This window comes from Narcine bancroftii, chromosome 4, assembly GCF_036971445.1.
Source record: "Narcine bancroftii isolate sNarBan1 chromosome 4, sNarBan1.hap1, whole genome shotgun sequence".
Lineage (NCBI taxonomy): Eukaryota > Metazoa > Chordata > Chondrichthyes > Torpediniformes > Narcinidae > Narcine > Narcine bancroftii.
The window spans coordinates 88,839,113-88,858,250 of record NC_091472.1 but is presented as its reverse complement, the minus strand read 5'-3'; the positions used below and the strand labels follow the sequence as shown (position 1 = coordinate 88,858,250).

At 42.0% G+C, this 19,138-nt stretch overlaps 1 protein-coding gene across 1 annotated transcript in view; it reads left to right on the top strand.

Moving 5' to 3' along the window:
* The window catches only part of abhd12 (abhydrolase domain containing 12, lysophospholipase), a 161,641-nt gene extending 143,435 nt beyond the window's left edge, over positions 1-18,206 (top strand). Inside the window, exon 13 of the mRNA XM_069931906.1 lies at positions 9,465-18,206. Within this exon, the coding sequence (XP_069788007.1) occupies positions 9,465-9,498 (34 nt within the window). The 3' untranslated portion in view covers positions 9,499-18,206. The remainder of the gene's footprint in view (positions 1-9,464) is intronic.
* Positions 18,207-19,138: the final 932 nt, after the last annotated feature.

Genomic DNA, 19,138 nt, shown 5'->3' with positions numbered 1-19,138 from the left:
ACCAGATATTAAATAAAATCACAAAAAGCAATATACCAAAAACCCCAGAGATCTTCCTTCTAAGTAATATAAGAAAGAAAGAATTTGGACTCTATTTGGATGGAGCACGAAAAAGATTTATTATGATAGCCCTAGCTATAGCAAAAAAAATGTATTATGTCAACCTGGAAATTAGAAGACAACTTGAGAAAACAACAATGGTACATAGAAATAAATAAATGTATTCCATTAGAAAAAATAACATATAATTTAAGAAATAACATCACAATATTCAAACAAATATGGGAACCATACATGAAATACAATAGAGAAATCCTACCACGGACCTCCACCACCTAAAATGACAGAAGGAGAAGACAACGAAATGAACTGACAGTATATAAAAGTTAAAGACAAAAATTTCTTGTTTATTTTTATTAAGTGATGACATTGTTTAACAGGTTTAATGTATCTATAGATTGAACTTTGAATAAATGGGAAGGGGAGGAGAGGGAGGGAGGGAAGGGAAGGGGGGAAAAGGGGAGAAAATGACACTATATATTCAAGAGAAAAATGTCTGTATGTATTTTGGTCAGTATGATTTATAATGTGAAAAATAAAAAAAAGATGTACAATATTCAAAAGTGCTGGAAAATTCAGGGGGGGTCACGTCTAAACGAAGCAAAAGGATCTAAACAACATTCCTCAGTTTGACTGTGCATGAGGCCATGGGCAGGCATGTTGATGTGGGACTGCAATGTGGAATTAAAATGGTTGGCCACTTGGAAGTCTGTTATTGCAGTGGACAGGGTGCAGGTGGACAATGAAACTATCTCCTAGTCTGCATCCAGCTTCTCATTAAGATGGATCCTTTTTTTACTCATTGCCTACCATCAAAAGCCAGCATCATGACTGGAATTAGATCTGAGATTGAACAGACCTTGGCTATTATTTTATAATCGGTGAGATTGGCCTATAGGAAGACAGCTTGTGGGACCCTATCCATTTTAGGAATACTGTAATTATTGCCATTGAAATTGTTTCTGGAAGTTTATGGCTCTCAGCCATCTGTTCCACCACATGCATGAACAATGGTATCAACAGGTCCTTAAATTCTGTGTAGAATTCTGAGGGGAACCCATCCTCTCCTGGACACTTGTTGGTCTGTAGCGAGCTCAGTGGTTTTACTATTCCTTCCTCTGAGAAGGGGTATCTAATCCTTTCTGCTCCTCAGGCTCTAAATTTGATCATTCCAAATTAGAATAAAATTCTTCCATTTTATCAAAATCACCTGTTGACTCAGATTTATATAATTGCAAATAGCGTTGCCTAAATTTTTCATTTTTTTTTGGTTTATAAGAGATCCTGTCTGCCTCTTTTTGGATTGCATTAATTGACCGCGCAGTTTCCTCCGCCCTCAGCTGCCAAGACAGTACCTTATGGGTTATTTTCCTCTGCTTGTAGTACCTTTTGTTTGGATCTCAATATCGCTTTTTCCATCATCTATGTTTGCATGGTATTTTACTTGAGCTTCTTATTTATTAGCGTTCTGTATTCTTCCTCAGAGCCTGATTTTTGCTAGTTTTTTTCTAATTGATTTTTCTCTTGTTCCAATTCATTGACCTCCCTCATATACTCTTTTTTAATGCCTTTATTGTATCCAATTATTTGTCCCCTCAGATAAGCTTTTAGTGTATTCCATAACAGAAATTTGTTGACAGTAGAGGTACAATTTCTCTCACAAAATATTTCTACTTGAGCCCTAATAAAACTACAAAATTCTGTTTTATTTCAATAGCAACAGATTAAGGCATCACCTGTAATCCGTAGCTTGTTTGTCTGGCTAAAGTAAAAGGTGAATGATCTTGCTGTGTACTCAGTTTCTACAATTCTACCCTCTAGCTCAGCTTAGAAATAAGTCAATTCTGGTGTAAGAATCATGTTATTTCGAGTAGAAGGAGTAATGTCTCCAAGTGTCCACCAGATTCAACTCTTTCATGAAGGCTGGAGTTGTTTTTGCCACCCTGACTCTTGTTACTTTTTTTGCAGATTTATCCAATGGCGGATCCAGGCAAAAATTAAAATCCTCTCCATTTAAGACATTTCCCTGCCCTTCTGCCAAGTGTAAAAAGACATGTTGGATAAATTTTTCATTGTCAAAATTAGGGGCGTATAGGTTCATTAGTGAACAGGGTTCCGAATATATTTGACAGTGTTCCATTAAGAATCTTCCCACTGGGTCTATGACCAAGTCTTCCACCCCTACTGGAACATTTTCCCTATTAAAATGGCTACTCCCCTAGCCTTGGAGTTAAAGGAGGATGCTATCACATGTCCCATCCAACCCCTTTTTAATTTTTAATGCTCATTGCTTGTAAGATGGGTTTTTTAACGTGTGTTAAGACTCTGTTCCTCTTCACTTCTCCATTGATGCCATTGACATTGAAGCTCAAGAACTTAACTGTTTCCTCCATTGGCCCGGCACTCTTTCTCCAGATTCCCTCCCTTTATCTCTCTCTCTCAAACCATTTGCCCCTCACCCAGTCCATGACGTTCGGTCTTTTGGCTCTGCCGACGCATTCAAAATAATTCTGGAAAATTAAAACAAAAGCTAAAAAAAAAACAAATAACATATTATCTTTACTTCTTTTCCACCAACAATTTATAAAAAGACAAAACATATCCCCAAATAGTCTCCTGGTACCAACCCACAAAACCTTGGTACCATATCCTGGAGCGTGCTCATTGCACTCATCTACCCATTTCACAGCCTCCCTACTGCCCCAGAGATCCCAACAAATTTGTATTTAGTTTTTATATTAATAACAAGCAAAGTACAATAATCATTTTTTTGTTATATCTACAATATTTACAGCTAGGTCCTCCTATAACTTTCTCCCCAGTGGCTTTCCTCAGGGATTGTCCTGAGGAAAACTTCTTCCCCACCCCCCATCCCCCCACCTCGGGCAACATCAATTTCAGGATCGCCAGATGGAGCAGTGTAAAATGAATTTTCTTTTCCTTCAGGAGCTTCTTGTCTGGGTCAAATTCTTTACACCTTTTTAGTTGCACTGTACTGATATCCAGGTAAAAAAAGAACTTTACTCCCCTCAAACTCCACCAGATCTCCTCTTTCTCTGGTGTCCACCTGCCATTTGAAGAATTCACTCCTTACCCTCATACCTCCTGACCCAGACCAGGCCGTGGGAAGCGAAATCGGTGGGCCCTTTCTATTTGGAGTTTGACCCTCAACTCTTTCCTGCCCCAATATCTTCGGGATCCATTCCCTGAAGAAAGCTACCAGGTCCCTTCCCTCAACTTCCTCCTTCACCCCAACAATCTTTACATTATTTCTGTGGCTAAAATTTTCCAACCTGTCCAATATTTCCCACATCTTTTTTCTCTCTTTTACCCAGACATCTCTATCATTTTCTATTCTCCTACCCTATCTTCTACCTCCTCGACCCTCTCCTCCACCTCAGCTACCCTCCCAGACAAATTCCCAATAGCCCTCCTAATCTCTCCCATCCCTATTGACAGTTCTTTTAATTTTTTTAAAAATTCTGCTTTCTGAGGTGTCCACCACAGCCTCCATTCAGTCACTGAAGGGCTTCGAGCACCCCCTCTCCCCTTGATATATCTTCTTTCTCCTCCCTACCTAAAATGTCGAGCCGCCACACCTGTCGTGCTCCCCTTCACCGTCCGTGTCATTCTCCATCGCCTCCAACATGAGGTCTGACTCAACTGTGCTGCCTATGCTCCACTCCCTCTGCCCATGAGGCTCATGTTGCTCTGCTGGTGGCAACACTCCCCAAAGCCTATAACGCGTAACTGGACTCATCCTTCCCGCTGACGTGCTGTCCCTGCTGCTTGCGGGTCTCTCACATTTGAGGCAGTGTCACTCTCAGCGCAGCCTGTATTTTCTCCCCATCCCTCCGACACAGGTTTGGAATCGCCCACGCCCCTGGTGCCAGGACCGCTGCCGATGTTCTGCTCCCTCCACTCACAGATCTCCCACATTGCAGGCAGAATCACTCTCGGCGCTGCCTGTATTTTCTCCCTTGGCCCTCCAACGCAGGGCCAGGGTCTCTTGCGTCCCTCTGGCACTCTGTTCCTGCCACTCACTGGGCTCTCCTTGCACTGCAGGCAGTGTTGCTCCTGCCAACAGACAGGCCCCACCACTGCTATTGTGGCCATCCCTCACTGATCTTAGTGAGACACTTTCTTTGGTGCAGTCCCCACCATCTTATTCACCACAAGGCCACCTCTCCTTGTCATCACAGGACATTGGGGTTGCCAAGGTAGATTTTCTTCTTTTCTCTCCACTTCTTTCTTACCTATAACTTACTGTTTGTTTTTGTTATTATCTTAGCTTTCTTGACTTTATTTATCTGCTTTTACTGCTACTTTTCCTTGAGATCTAGTTTGTACATCTACTTTCTCCTCCGCATCATGAGACCCCTTGAACTAAGGAATCTTTACATCAAGTTTCCTGTTGCTGCTGGCCAAGCCAAATATAAAGTGCAGTTCTATGAATGTGGGCACTTCCCAGGAGTGATTGGATGTATTGATGGATGTCATGTTCCCATCAACTGATCCTGTGGAGTACAGGAACCATAAGAACTGGTTTTCCATCAATATTCAGGGTGTAGGCACTCATAATTTAGAGTTTTCAATCATTGTTGCCCGTTGGAAAGGTGCAACTCGCCATTCAAGGATTTTTCTCAACTCTTCATTGTGTGCTCAGTTTCAGAGAGGACAACATAGTGGACTACTACTTGGATTTGGTCAGAGTTCACTTTTATTCTTTTCTTTGGCTTGGCTTCGCGGACGAAGATTTATGGAGGGGGTAAAAAGTCCATGTCAGCTGCAGGCTCGTTTGTGGCTGACCAGTCCGATGCGGGACAGGCAGACACGATTGCAGCGGTTGCAAGGGAAAATTGGTTGGTTGGGGTTGGGTGTTGGGTTTTTCCTCCTTTGCCTTTTGTCAGTGAGGTGGGCTCTGCGGTCTTCTTCAAAGGAGGCTGCTGCCCGCCAAACTGTGAGGCGCCAAGATGCACGGTTTGAGGCGTTATCAGCCCACTGGCGGTGGTCAATGTGGCAGGCACCAAGAGATTTCTTTAGGCAGTCCTTGTACCTTTTCTTTGGTGCACCTCTGTCACGGTGGCCAGTGGAGAGCTCGCCATATAATACGATCTTGGGAAGGCGATGGTCCTCCATTCTGGAGACGTGACCCATCCAGCGCAGCTGGATCTTCAGCAGCGTGGACTCGATGCTGTCGACCTCTGCCATCTCGAGTACCTCGACGTTAGGGGTGTGAGCGCTCCAATGGATGTTGAGGATGGAGCGGAGACAACGCTGGTGGAAGCGTTCTAGGAGCCGTAGGTGGTGCCGGTAGAGGACCCATGATTCGGAGCCGAACAGGAGTGTGGGTATGACAACGGCTCTGTATACGCTTATCTTTGTGAGGTTTTTCAGTTGGTTGTTTTTCCAGACTCTTTTGTGTAGTCTTCCAAAGGCGCTATTTGCCTTGGCGAGTCTGTTGTCTATCTCATTGTCGATCCTTGCATCTGATGAAATGGTGCAGCCGAGATAGGTAAACTGGTTGACCGTTTTGAGTTTTGTGTGCCCGATGGAGATGTGGGGGGGCTGGTAGTCATGGTGGGGAGCTGGCTGATGGAGGACCTCAGTTTTCTTCAGGCTGACTTCCAGGCCAAACATTTTGGCAGTTTCCGCAAAGCAGGACGTCAAGCGCTGAAGAGCTGGCTCTGAATGGGCAACTAAAGCGGCATCATCTGCAAAGAGTAGTTCACGGACAAGTTTCTCTTGTGTCTTGGTGTGAGCTTGCAGGCGCCTCAGATTGAAGAGACTGCCATCCGTGCGGTACCGGATGTAAACAGCGTCTTCATTGTTGGGGTCTTTCATGGCTTGGTTCAGCATCATGCTGAAGAAGATTGAAAAGAGGGTTGGTGCGAGAACACAGCCTTGCTTCACGCCATTGTTAATGGAGAAGGGTTCAGAGAGCTCATTGCTGTATCTGACCCGACCTTGTTGGTTTTCGTGCAGTTGGATAATCATGTTGAGGAACTTTGGGGGACATCCGATGCGCTCTAGTATTTGCCAAAGCCCTTTCCTGCTCACGGTGTCGAAGGCTTTGGTGAGGTCAACAAAGGTGATGTAGAGTCCTTTGTTTTGTTCTCTGCACTTTTCTTGGAGCTGTCTGAGGGCAAAGACCATGTCAGTGGTTCCTCTGTTTGCGCGAAAGCCGCACTGTGATTCTGGGAGAATATTCTCGGCGACACTAGGTATTATTCTATTTAGTAGAATCCTAGCGAAGATTTTGCCTGCAATGGAGAGCAACGTGATTCCCCTGTAGTTTGAGCAGTCTGATTTCTCGCCTTTGTTTTTGTACAGGGTGATGATGGTGGCATCACGAAGATCCTGAGGCAGTTTACCTTGGTCCCAACAAAGCTTGAAAAACTCATGCAGTTTGGCATGCAGAGTTTTGCCGCCAGCCTTCCAGACTTCTGGGGGGATTCCATCCATACCTGCTGCTTTGCCACTTTTCAGTTGTTCGATTGCCTTATATGTCTCATCCAGGGTGGGAACCTCATCCAGCTCTAGCCTTAGGGGCTGTTGAGGGAGCTGGAGCAGGGCGGAATCTTGGACTGAGCGGTTGGTACTGAAAAGAGATTGGAAGTGTTCTGACCATCGGTTGAGGATGGAGATCTTGTCGCTGAGGAGGACTTTGCCGTCTGAGCTGCGCAGCGGGCTTTGGACTTGGGGTGAGGGGCCGTACACAGCCTTTAGAGCCTCGTAGAAACCCCTGAAGTCGCCAATGTCCGCGCTGAGCTGTGTTCGTTTGGCGAGGCTAGTCCACCACTCATTTTGGATCTCCCGGAGTTTGCGCTGAAGATGGCTGCATGCGCGACGGAAGGCTTGTTTTTTTCTCTGGACAGGACGGCTTTGTAAGGTGAGCCTGGTGGGCAGCTCGCTTCTTTGCCAGCAGCTCCTGGATTTCCTGGCTGTTTTCGTCAACTCAGTCCTTGTTTTTCCTGGAGGAGAAGCCCAGTACCTCTTCAGTGGATTGCAGTATGGTAGTCTTCAACTGATCCCAGAGGGTTTCAGGGGACGGGTCCGGGAGGCGGGTTGCAACGTCGAGCTTTGCTTTGAGGTTTGCCTGGAAGTTTCCTCTCGCTTCGTCTGACTGCAGTTTTCCAACATTGAACCTCTTTCTGGGGGCTTTATTGTTCCTGGGCTTTGGCTTGAAGTGAAGGTTGAGCTTGCAGTGAACCAGCCGGTGGTCAGTGTGGCATTCCGCGCTAGGCATGACCCTGGTGTGGAGCACATCTTGTTTGTCACTTTCTCGCACCAGGATGTAGTCCAGGAGGTGCCAGTGTTTGGATCGGGGATGCATCCAGGTGGTCTTAAGGCTGTCCCTCTGCTGAAAAAGGGTGTTTGTAATGACAAGCCGCTGTTCTGCGCAGAGCTCCAACAGGAGGCGCCCATTGTCGTTGCACTTGCCGACGCCATGCTTGCCCAGGATTCCTGGCCAGGTTTCTCCATACATAAATACCACAACGGCTGAGCAGCAAAGATGCAATAGAGCTCATGTCTTCACTAGAGGGATGGATGTTATTATCTTAGCTTTCCTGACTTTATTTATCTGCTTTTACTGCTACTTTTCCTTGAGGTCTGGTTTATACATCTACTCTCTCCTCCGCATCACGAGACCCCTTGAACTAAGGAATCTTTACATCAAGTTTCCTGATGCTGCTGGCGAAGTATGGAAAAATTGATGCCAGTGTTTATGCAATACACTTCATTTCAAGCCAATAAGATGCTGCAAGGTGATCATTGCTACAGCTGTGCTGCAGAACTACCTGAAGCAGCATTGCAGTACTGATCCTCCAATGGAAGATCAGGATCAAGCAGATGTGCCCATGGCTGAGGCAGGCATTGACCAATGAGGACTTGCACAAAAGTTGCTTTCACATTGCAGCAATTCAACTAGATGGGATGCATTTAAATATGAATGTATTCATTATGGCTTATTTTTTCTTTCATAATGCTTGTTTTGTACAAAATTAAAAGCGTGTGCAGCAAAATTAAATGAGTGACTAAACCAGGGCTGGTTTAAAATGTAGTTTGTGGTGATTAAAATACTCACACTCATGAATATTCAAATGACAAAACATTTATTTTTTACTTATCATTGTTCACCATGGCTATTAATCACAGTTGTCTCACTATGGTATCTTTTTTGAATCATAGCTCTCTCTTCCAACTTCATATCCAATTCAACCTGTAGAATTCTCATTTTCATTTCATGTTCTTCCTTCAGTTATTTCATTTTATGAAATTCTCGGTCTAACTTTTCATGCATGGTCAACTTTTTAGTTCTCTACTGTAAGGTGGTGGTAGCATCTTCTCTCAGGGATGCTGTTGCAGATGTGGAGGGCACACACTCAGTTCCAACCTGTTCAGATTCCCTTCCTCTGGAAAAAGAACACCATTAGAAGCACAAATAAACTCATAGTCCTTAGAGTGAAAGAACAATAAAGATTGACACAGAGAGTGGAATATATTTACCAAAGGAAGTAACCACTTCTGGTCTATTTTCCATTTGTGTTCAGTTCTTCATCTGAGCTGTCAAAATGGCCAACGTCTGGTATTACCATCCAGAGGTTGCTGGTGCTCTATTATTCCAGACAGCAAGTCAGTCTTGTCTTTTATTTTGGTGGTCCACCACCAGTATTAAATTGCTCTCTTCTGATCTCTGCATTCAATCTTTTTTAAAGCTAGTTTAAGGTTCTACCACTGAGTCTATAAAGGTAGTTATCATTCAAGTGATGTCACAAAAATATGAATATGAAAAATATGAAATACTAATAATAATGAAGATATCTCACCTGATGTTGTACTGTTCTTGTGGTTACATTTGCATTTATTTCATAGCAAATTTCGGCTCAAGCACTCTTTATTTAGCTCAGTAGCAGTAGTGTGGTTTTTACGTTCAATAACTGGATGGTTTGACACGTTTTAGTAGGATTTTTTTATTACTCACTGAAGTTTTTTGAACAAATTCTTTTTGCCTCTGCCATTGTTTTGTCTCAAGATTCACACCAGTAATGATGTTTTCTATTCCATTCTGAGTTTTTTTTATAAGCGCAATTAGACCAACAGCATGTGCTCATGTTTCACCTAATCAGGCTTATCCCAGGTGTTCTCATTTAGGCTTACTTGCCTTACTCCAAGACACAATAGTCTCTGACTATGTCAAATTTAAGCCACCTTCATGAAAGCTACTTAAATGCTTTAGCTTAACTAGTACACTTTAAGGCCTACGCCTGCCTTGTGTCTGTGAAACCGGCCATTATGAAATAGTATCACATTGGTTTGGCTTAAGTAAAGCATTCAAGAGATTAACTGGAAATAAAATTATTTGTGGCCTGTGTAATTCCTTATTTTTTCTCTTGATGTAGGGAATTCTTGGATGACTCAACTTCTCAGCATTAATGAGGTGCACCACAGTGAACAGATACATCTTCAGAGCTGCATGAAGACTTGAGTCCATATCTCTGTGGATTTCCATTCTAACCTGTTTTATTTGAAGACAAAGTGAAATTCATGGTCTGTGGGGAATTTTTTCACATGAAAAAAATTTCAGAGATTGGCATAGCAAAAGAGCAAAGTGAAGGACGTTAATTGCTATTTGAAAGAGTTTTGTTTTTATTGAAGAATTGACAGCACTAATTTCTTTTTCATGACCACAATGGTGTAGTTCTCGGTTTCCCAAAGTGCAAAAATAAGATAAAGTTGATCAGGGTAATTTAAAACATGCTCCATTTGTCGATTCCAAATTGTGGATGATCTTGCAACATTTTTGAGTGTAAACTTGTTAACTTTCCCATTAATGTATTAATTAATATTTATGCCTTCATGGTTCTGTAGTGTCGTGAGAAAGGTTTTGTGATGAAATATTGTTCATATATTAATAACATTTCATATTTCAATTTGATGCAGATATTTGAAGATTTGTATCTTTAGGATAAATTCAGGTAAATTTGTCTTAGTCTATAAAATGGGATTGTTGTCTATCAGCTGGATGTCATGGTCTTATGAGTAGCTCCTCTCAGTCCCTGGCAAATGAGAGTTCTGCTACATGAAATGGAAGGTTGTAATATTGTCTGGTGTGCGACAGAGAAGATCCATCCCATTACTGGTTTGATAACTACTGAATGGATGGCTGTCCATATGTGACCTAGGGAATCTTGGTGAAAACCAAACCATTCAACTCCTTTTCAGTGTGAGTGCATAAATCATCCAACGTTTCTTACTAATCCAAGGTAAATTCAACACTGAATCAAATATTGACTCTCGTGTCCTGATTACACAGAACCGTTGGGCTGTGAAAATTTCACATGGAGTTTGAAAACCAGCAGTGGATCTTGCAGTAACCACCAGAACAAATCAAAAGAGTTGCTGTTAACTTGTCCAGTTTATTACTTGTATTGTGAACTATTGTGTTAAAGTTCCTGAGGCACTTTTTGTTCACTGAACAACCCAGTAGCAATACTTATGTGAGATGTGTTGACTTCTGGAGTACAATGTAATATTGTTTTAATCTGAAATTGATGCATAGAATATGAACTCAACAAAATATATCCACCACTGTAAATAGTAGAGCAGTGTTTATTATTAACATAATTCCTATTAACACTTCACTTTTGCAATAGAGATTAAGTATCGATAAGAAAATTCAGGTGACAGTAAAGGAAAGCAAACACCTTGTGTAGAACATAGAGTTTATTTATTGAAGTGTTTACATATTTGTTTAATATATGTGTAGTTTGAATGTAAAACTAAAATTGCTGGAAAGGTGATAAAAAAGTAAATAATGCTAGAAAAATGTGGTTGAACTGCTGACAAGGCAGGAAAAGACCAGGTAATGGTCTCTTATTTCCAGTGAAGCAAGAATCTATCCTTACTTTCTCAAGGCTATCTGTGGAACTGCTTTAGTGAAAATCTGTGATCTTTCAAGAATAGTTATAAAATGTAGCAAGTTCATTGCCTTGAGAACAAGTTCCAGAGGCACAAGAGACAGTAGATGCTGGAATCTAGAGCAAAAATAAAATCTGCTGGGGGAGCAGCTTCAGTGGGAGAAAAGAATTGCCAACCTTACTGGTCAGGCCTTGGCTTGGGAAGATTACGTAGAATTCTGCAACAAAGCAAAACAGGCCTGGTAGTTCATGTTGGTATTAATGCTCCACAAAAGCCTCCTTAGTTCATCTCATCCAATCAATGTCCCTATCCCCACACCTTGTTTATTTCTGGATTCCCATTATAGTCTGAGAAGTATCATTTCCCTATGTATGTTCATCTTTGCTGCATGACCACAATACTTACTGAAATGAACACCCTCCCTCACCCACCCAAGTGTGTATTTATAGGAAATGATAGAAAAAGAGTCCTTGCACTTGGCTTAATTTGATGTGTAATTTGTTTTGTTGTTTATTATAAGGCTTTCATCCCTATTCTCTCATCCCTATTTGTATTTGGGTGTGATTATGGATTACTGTTCAAATTTTCATGGTCATTTGGTGTCAGTGAAGAATCTGGAGTAGAAGTTTGCTATAGCTGTCAAAACCATTTGTTTGCTAATTCTCAAAACCATTTTGAAGTTGTGTTCAGCTCATTAGTGACACTCACCTTTATGGGTTCAAGCCCATTCTCGGAGATTTCATCCAGAGTGACGGTCGGGTTTTATAGTGATGGTTCATGCACTGACTGAGGAGTCTTCTGGATGATTTATTAAACTGATGTTCATCAGTCCTTGGCATATAAAATATTTTGCAGTACTAGTTTGGGGAGTTCTTTCAGAAAACTGTCAAATATATGTGACCCAGTGGTATAATAAGTAGAGCCATTGCTTCTCAGCTCCAGAGAACTAGGTTCAATCCTGACCTCCCACATCCCAAAGACATAAGAACATAAGAAATAGGAGCAGGAGTAGGCCATCTGGCCCATTGAGCCTGCTCCACCATTCAGTAAGATCATGGCTGATTTGATCATTGACTCAATTCCACTACCTGCCTTTTTCCCTTGATTCCTTTTTTATGTAAAAAAAACTATCTAACTGAACTTCAAATATATTTAATGAAGTAGCCTCAACCAATTCCAGAAATACACTACTGTCTGGGAAAAAGTTTTTCCTCATCTCCGTCTTAAATTTACTCCCCTGAATCTTGAGGCTGTGTCCCTTAGTTCTGGTCTCACCTACCAGGGAAAACAATTTCCTGCCTCTATCTTATCTATCCCTTTCATAATTTATATGTTTCTATAAGATCTCCTCTCATTCTTCTGAATTTGAGTGAGTATAATCCCAGACGATTTAGTATCTTTTCATAGGTCAACCCTCTCATCTCCAAGATCAACCTGGTGAACCTCTTCTGTACTGCCTCCAAGGCCAATATATTCTTCCTCAAGTCTGGAGACCAGAACTGCACACAGTACTTCAGGTGCGGCCTCACCAATACCTTGTATAGTTGCAACATGACCTCCCTGCTCTTGAATTCAATTCCTCTAGTGATGAAGGCCTTCTTAAATAACCTGTTGTACCTGCAACCCAACTTTTTGCAATTGGTCCTCTCTATTTTAAATGTCTCGCTATTTTAACTTTTATGACAGCTTCAAGCATTTTTCAAACTACAGACATTATGCTAACTGGCTGATAGTTACCCATCTTCTGCCTACATTCCTTTTTAAAAAGTGGCATGACATTTGCTGTCTTCCACTCTGCCAGCACCTGCCCAGAATCCATAGAATTTTGGTAAATGACTACCAATGCATCGACTATAACTCCCTCCATTTCCCTCAGTACCCTAGGATGCATCCCATCAGGACCAGGGAATTTGTCTGCTTTCAGTCCCATTAGTTTGCTCATCACCATCTCTTTTGTAACAATTATTTTAATCGAGCCCCTCACCTCCATTCGCATCCCTATCACCACTCTTTGGCATGCTGGACGTGTCTTTCACCTGAAGACTGACACAAAATATCTGTTCAATGTCTGTCATTTCCTCATTACTCTATCAATTTCCTTTTCTCATTTTCCAAGGGACCTATGTTGACTCTAGTCACCCTCTTCCGTTTTATATATTTATGAAATTTTTTGCTATCTGTTTTTATATTTTGTGCTAATTTACCTTCATAATCCTTCATCCCTTGCCTTATTTCCCATTTAGTTGTCTCTTGTTGCCTTTTAAAGTTTTCCCAATCCTTCAGTTTCCCACTACTCTTGGCTTCTTTGAACATGAGGTTTTAATTTTATACTTTCTTTTACTTCTTTAGTTAACCAAGGCTGGCTCTTCCCTCTCTTACTGCCCTTATTTTTAAACAGGAATATATTTTTGTTGAGCACTGTTAAAAATCTCTTTGAAAGTCTTCCACTGTTCCTCAATGATTCTGCCAACTAGCCTGTGCTCCCAGTCCACATCCCTCATCCTGTTGTAGTCTCCCCTGTTCAAGCATAATACACTAGTTGTAGATCTATTGTACCCTCCATCTGTATGAGAAATTCAATCATACTATGATCGCTTTTTCAAGAGGGTCCTTAATTACTAGATCATTAACTAGATCATTAATTTTACCTATCTCATTGCACAAAATAGGATTCTCCCTTGATGGTTTCTTAACATGCTGCTCAAGAATGCTAGTTTAATTGGTCACTATAAATTATTCCTAGTGTGCAGGTGGAGGTAGAATCTGGGGAAAGTTAATGGAAGCATAGACAGAATTTTTTTTAAAAACTTGATTAATATAGGAATGGTGCAAGTGGATGCTTAACAGTTAGTGCCAATTCAATGAAGGGGTTGTTTCAGGGCTGTATCCTCCATGAATCTCTCATCAGATGCCAGCAAAGTATGGGATCTCATTGTTTATCTCCTCGCTGATTTTGGTGCCCCTTGTTATCTAAGAGTTTGCCTCTTCTAATCAATAGTGACTACACATTTCCATCGTGGACCATCCCAAATTTATTTTGCTTAGTCAAATATTTCTGGTACCCAACTTCCTGTCAGCTCACAGTGATTACACTGGATACTTGACGTGTCCCATTCTTTGTGCCCCCTCCCCCCCTTATGTTAACTTTCTGAATTAGCACCCAAGACTTTGTATCATTGGAGCTAATTCCTTGCTGCAGAACCAAGGGGGTTGCAATGTTGGGATTAGCCTCATGAGGTCTGCTTTATTGTGGAATACAATTGTAAATCTCTCTGCATGAAACTCTTAAGGCAAGGCTTCTCCAATGCCAATATTGATAATGTCTTTGGCTGAGGAGAACAAAATGGAGATACATTTACTTCAGTGACGTGTTCAATGCTACTATGTTAACATGTTAGTGCTGCACAGGCTGTTTGTTACTTCAGTTGAGTCTGCTTGGTCAAAATGCTGGACCTTCCTGTCAAACAGAGACTCAATCTGTTCAGTGGCAGGTTCATCAACACCTTGACAGACTGGGGAGGTCAATAAAGGGCCTTGGTAGCATCCAAAAGCAAGGAATAGTGGGCATGATGAACAAAGTCCCTTCAAGTTCAATTTTATTATCTGCTGTACATATTATGGCTTGGCTTCACGATTGAAGATTTAGGAAGGGGGTTTCCACATCTGCTGCAGGCTCGCTGGTGACTGACGGGGCCAATGTGGGTCAGACATGCCCGGCCACATCGGCTGCAAGGGAAATTCTGTTCTGGGTTTGGTTCTGTAGCTTCACAGTTCTTCCTCCAGCTCCTTTTGTCCTGCTTGCGTTCTTGAAGGAGGAGATAGACTAGTGAATGGTGTGATGCCAGGCCATGCAATCACAGGCTAGAGCAGACTACTGGCAATGGTCAATGTGACAGGCACCAAGGTATTTCATCAGACAGTCCTTGTACCTCTTTTTCAGAGCCCCTCTGTCATGGTGCCCAGTGGAGGGTTCGCCTTACAGCACAATCTTAGGCAGGTGATGATCCTCAATCCTAGAGATGTGCTCTGCCCAGCATAGCTGCACATTCAACAGCATGGTCTTGATGCTGGTAACCTCTGTCTGTTCAAGGAATTCAGTGTTGGTGATGAAGTCACTCCAGCGGGCGTTGAGAATGGTGTGGAGGCAGTGTTGGTGGAACTGCTCAAGGAGTTGTAAGTGGTGACAGCAGGTGACCCACAACTCGGAGTCATACAGGAGGGTGGACAGTACAACAGCTCTGTACATACTGATCTTTGTGCCTTTCTTCAGATGCATGTTGTTCTAAACTCTTCGGTACAGCCTGCTGAATACACTGTTTGCCTTTGCCAGTTTGTTGTCAACCTATTTATCGATCTTGGTATCTGACGAGATGGTGCACCCCAGGTTGCTGAACTGGTGGATTGTCTTGCCAATGGTAATGCAGGGAGGGTGGTACTCTTCCTGAGGTGCAGGGTGATGAGAATTTCTGTCTTATTCAAGCTGACTTCGACAGCCTTCGCAAAGCAGGATGTTGTATGCTGCAGCATCATTGGCAAAGATTAGCTCTCAAGTGAGTTGCTCCAATGTCTTGCTGTGGAACTGTAATTGTCTCATGTCGAACAGGGTGCCATCAATGTGGTATCAGATATAGATACTGTCCTCATCATCAGGGTCTTCTGTGGCTCTTTGGAGCACATGGTGAAGAGAGTTGGCACAAGGACAGTCTTGCTTTACACAGTTACCTGTGCTGTGAGAATGGCTCGGAGAGGTCGTTGTGTTTGACTTGGCCACACTAATCTTCATGTAGCTGGATGATCAGGCTGAAGAACCTTGAGAGGCATCCAGTTGTTCCATGATTTGCCATAAACCTTTCCTGGTCACAGTGTCGAACACTTTGGTAAAGTTGACAAATGTCATGTACAGTGCCAGTTCTGTTTCTTACACCTGGAACTGCTTGAGAACATATACCATGTTGATGGTGCTCCAGTTGCTCTAAAGCCCTACTGACTCTCTGGGAGGTGGTCTTTTGCAGTGATTGATGGACACCAGTCTGTTCAGGAGTACTCTTGTGAGGATTTTTCCTGCGATGGAGAGCAGAGTTATCACCCGGTAGTTGGAGCAGTCGGACTTTTCTCCCTTGTTCTTGCACAAGGTGATGTTGACTGCATCACTGAAGTCCTTGTACCCAGCAGCAGTCAAAAAACTACTGGAGTTTGAGGTATATAAATGCTGAGCTCCCATTGCTTTCAAACCTCTGGTGGAATTCCATCGACTCCTGTTGCCTTACCACTTTTCAGCTGCTCTGTGGCCTTGAGGGTCTCATTTAGGGTTGGATTCTTGTCTAGTTCTGTTTTCTCTGGCAGTTGTGGGATACGATGAATTGTTGAGTCTTGGACCATATGGTTGGCTGAAGAGAGCCTGGAAATGTTCCGACCACTGGTTCAGGATGGACATCTTGACTGTGTAGAGTGCCTGGCTGTCTGAACTGTGCAAGGGGCTCTGGACCTAGTGCGAAGAGCTGTATACCGCCTTCGGGGCTTCACTGGTGTCTGTACAAAGCTGAATTCTCTCTGCGAGGTTGGTCCACCACACGTTCTGAATCTCTCAAAACCTGCGCTGGAGATTGCTGCATACAAGGCGGAAAAAGGCTGAGCAAAGTGTGCCAATCTCCTCTTTGACAGCAATGGTTGTTTTCATCATCTAATCAGTCTTGGATCTTTGTGGGAAATCCTAGGGCTTCTTCAGAGGTCTGCAGGATGATAGTTTTTAGGTGTTCCTAAAGCTCTTCTAGAGAGGGGTCTGTGGGGAAACTGGGATCCTCAAGCCTTGACTGAAGATTTGCCTGGAAGTCAGCTTTCACTTCAATTGACTAAGAGATTGTCAACCTGGAACATCTTCCTTGGAGCACCTCCTCTCTTTGGCTTGGGTTTAAAGTAGAGACTGAGTTTACAGCTGAAAAGATGATGGTCCGTATGACACTCTGTGCTGAGAAAGATGTCTACGCCCAGCTAAAATAGCAGAGTGCACACACAATACACAGCACATATTTATTTTAAATAATACTTTATGTATGAAAATTTTTAGATGATTTACTCAGTTACAGGATACTGTTCATCAATCCCTCAGACTGTGGGAGAGGCTATTTTCCAGCCTGGCATTCCTGATTTTAATGCTCCTGTATCACCTCCTTGATAGTAGTGGGTCAAAGATACCGTGTGCTGGATGGAAAGGGTCCTCTATAATTTATTGATCCTTGTATTTAAGCAACACTCCTGATAAATATGATCAATAGAGGAAAGAGAAACTCAGATGCTTTGATGATCTTCTGTGTAGACATCTGGTCCAATGCTTTGGCTGCATTATTGTTGGCATGGTAGTTACAGACAGGACACTCCTAATTGTGTTCCTGTAAATGTTGTCAACATGTTCTACTACTGTGCCTTCCTGACTAATTTGGTGGGTCTAGGATGGGTTGTCCATTTTATGCACACCAAGGAATTTTGTGCTGTCCACGATGTGTAATGTAAAATTGTGAACCTTTGTCTTGTCCATTGAGACTTACATAATTTTGCGCTGCCTAACCACTTCTCTATAAGCAGACTCAGCATTGCTGCGAATGAGACCAACTGCAACCTTGATGGTTCTGTTTCAACTGAATCTCGCAGTCCCTTCATTTGTGGTACCAAGGACTGCTTCCTCCAGCATGAGAGTTGACCTGAGGAAGGGTTTTTAAATGATGTCCAGGTATGAAAAAAGTAGATGTAGAGAATCCAAAACCAGGAACCATAGTTACAAGCTAGTCATTAATTATCTAATAAAGAATGCAGCAAAATATTGTTAAGTGCTGAAAATGTGAAACTTACTCTCATAGAAGTTCAATAATCTTGGATGCATTTGAAGGGAAAGGTAAATAGCAACCTGCCGGACAAATCTAAAGATGCAGTTATGGTATTGTCCAAAGGGTGTGTGATGTATTAACATAGACAAATTAGGGAAATTCTGCTTCTCTGCTATGAATTGTGCATTCCATTTTTGTAAAAGCAAACTAGTTTTGCATACTCAAACCGACTAAAGATTTCACTGATGTTTTTTGTTGCTAAGTGCAGATGATTGTACTGCCTGATTGAAGTCAAATGCTTGCATGATCTTGCACATTTTGTAAGCTGCTGAATCCAAGATTTTGCTTGAATATTAACTGATTTTATGTACTATATATTTTTAAATAAATAAACTCCTGAGCCTAGGCTGAATTCTTTGTCTTGTTATACAAGGTGCTTCCCCGCCATCTTCTCAAATCTATAGCTGTTAATCATGTGTTCACATGAAGTTTTTAATTATCAAACCTTGTACCTTGCTTTTAAATTGTTATTTTAAGTTTCAAACAGGGTTGTGCAATTATTTCGGCCTGTTTTAGTTTCAAATTACCATATTTTTGTTTTTTAACAAAGCAGGTACCCCCCCCCCTTGCGCGTTATATGAATCTGCGTTAGACAAGAATATTTTCACATATTGAAAATGCGCACAATTTAAAGCGAGAGAGAGAGAGAGAGAGAGAGAGAGAGTTGGGTACGTACAAAATGGCAAAATTCAAAATTTTGATTTTGGGATAATCTCTTTGGCCTGAGTGCCACGGTATTCTGAGAAACAGGATATTCTGGCACGGGCACTACACCTTATCAATGATAATTGCCCAGACCCATCCCCTGAGGGAGGAGATTAATATATCAAGTGCCTCTGATCTGAGACAACATTCGGATAATTCTGCCTTATGGCATCAGTTTAATCATCCTCATTGCATCAAATCAAACTATAAATTTCTCAATTGCACACTATTTTAACAAGATATGGTTTCTATTAAAGGAAGACTTTTTAAATCATGACAGAATTAAACTTGGAGTATCATCCATATAATGGGTGATTGACACCTCTGGGGGAAGTTGAATAGGCGTAAATCGTGGAAGATTAACTGGCAAATAGTGGGACTATAGAAATTGTTTAGTCTCATGTCCCAAGTAAATGCAAATTGCTCGAGTGAGAATGTAGAATACTACACCCACATGGTATATGCGTGTGCACACTAAACTAAAATATTTTACTCAATTTTTGATTTTCTTCATGTTATATGCGTGTACACATATGAATGAAAATACAGTAGTCTGATAATATGAACTTCAC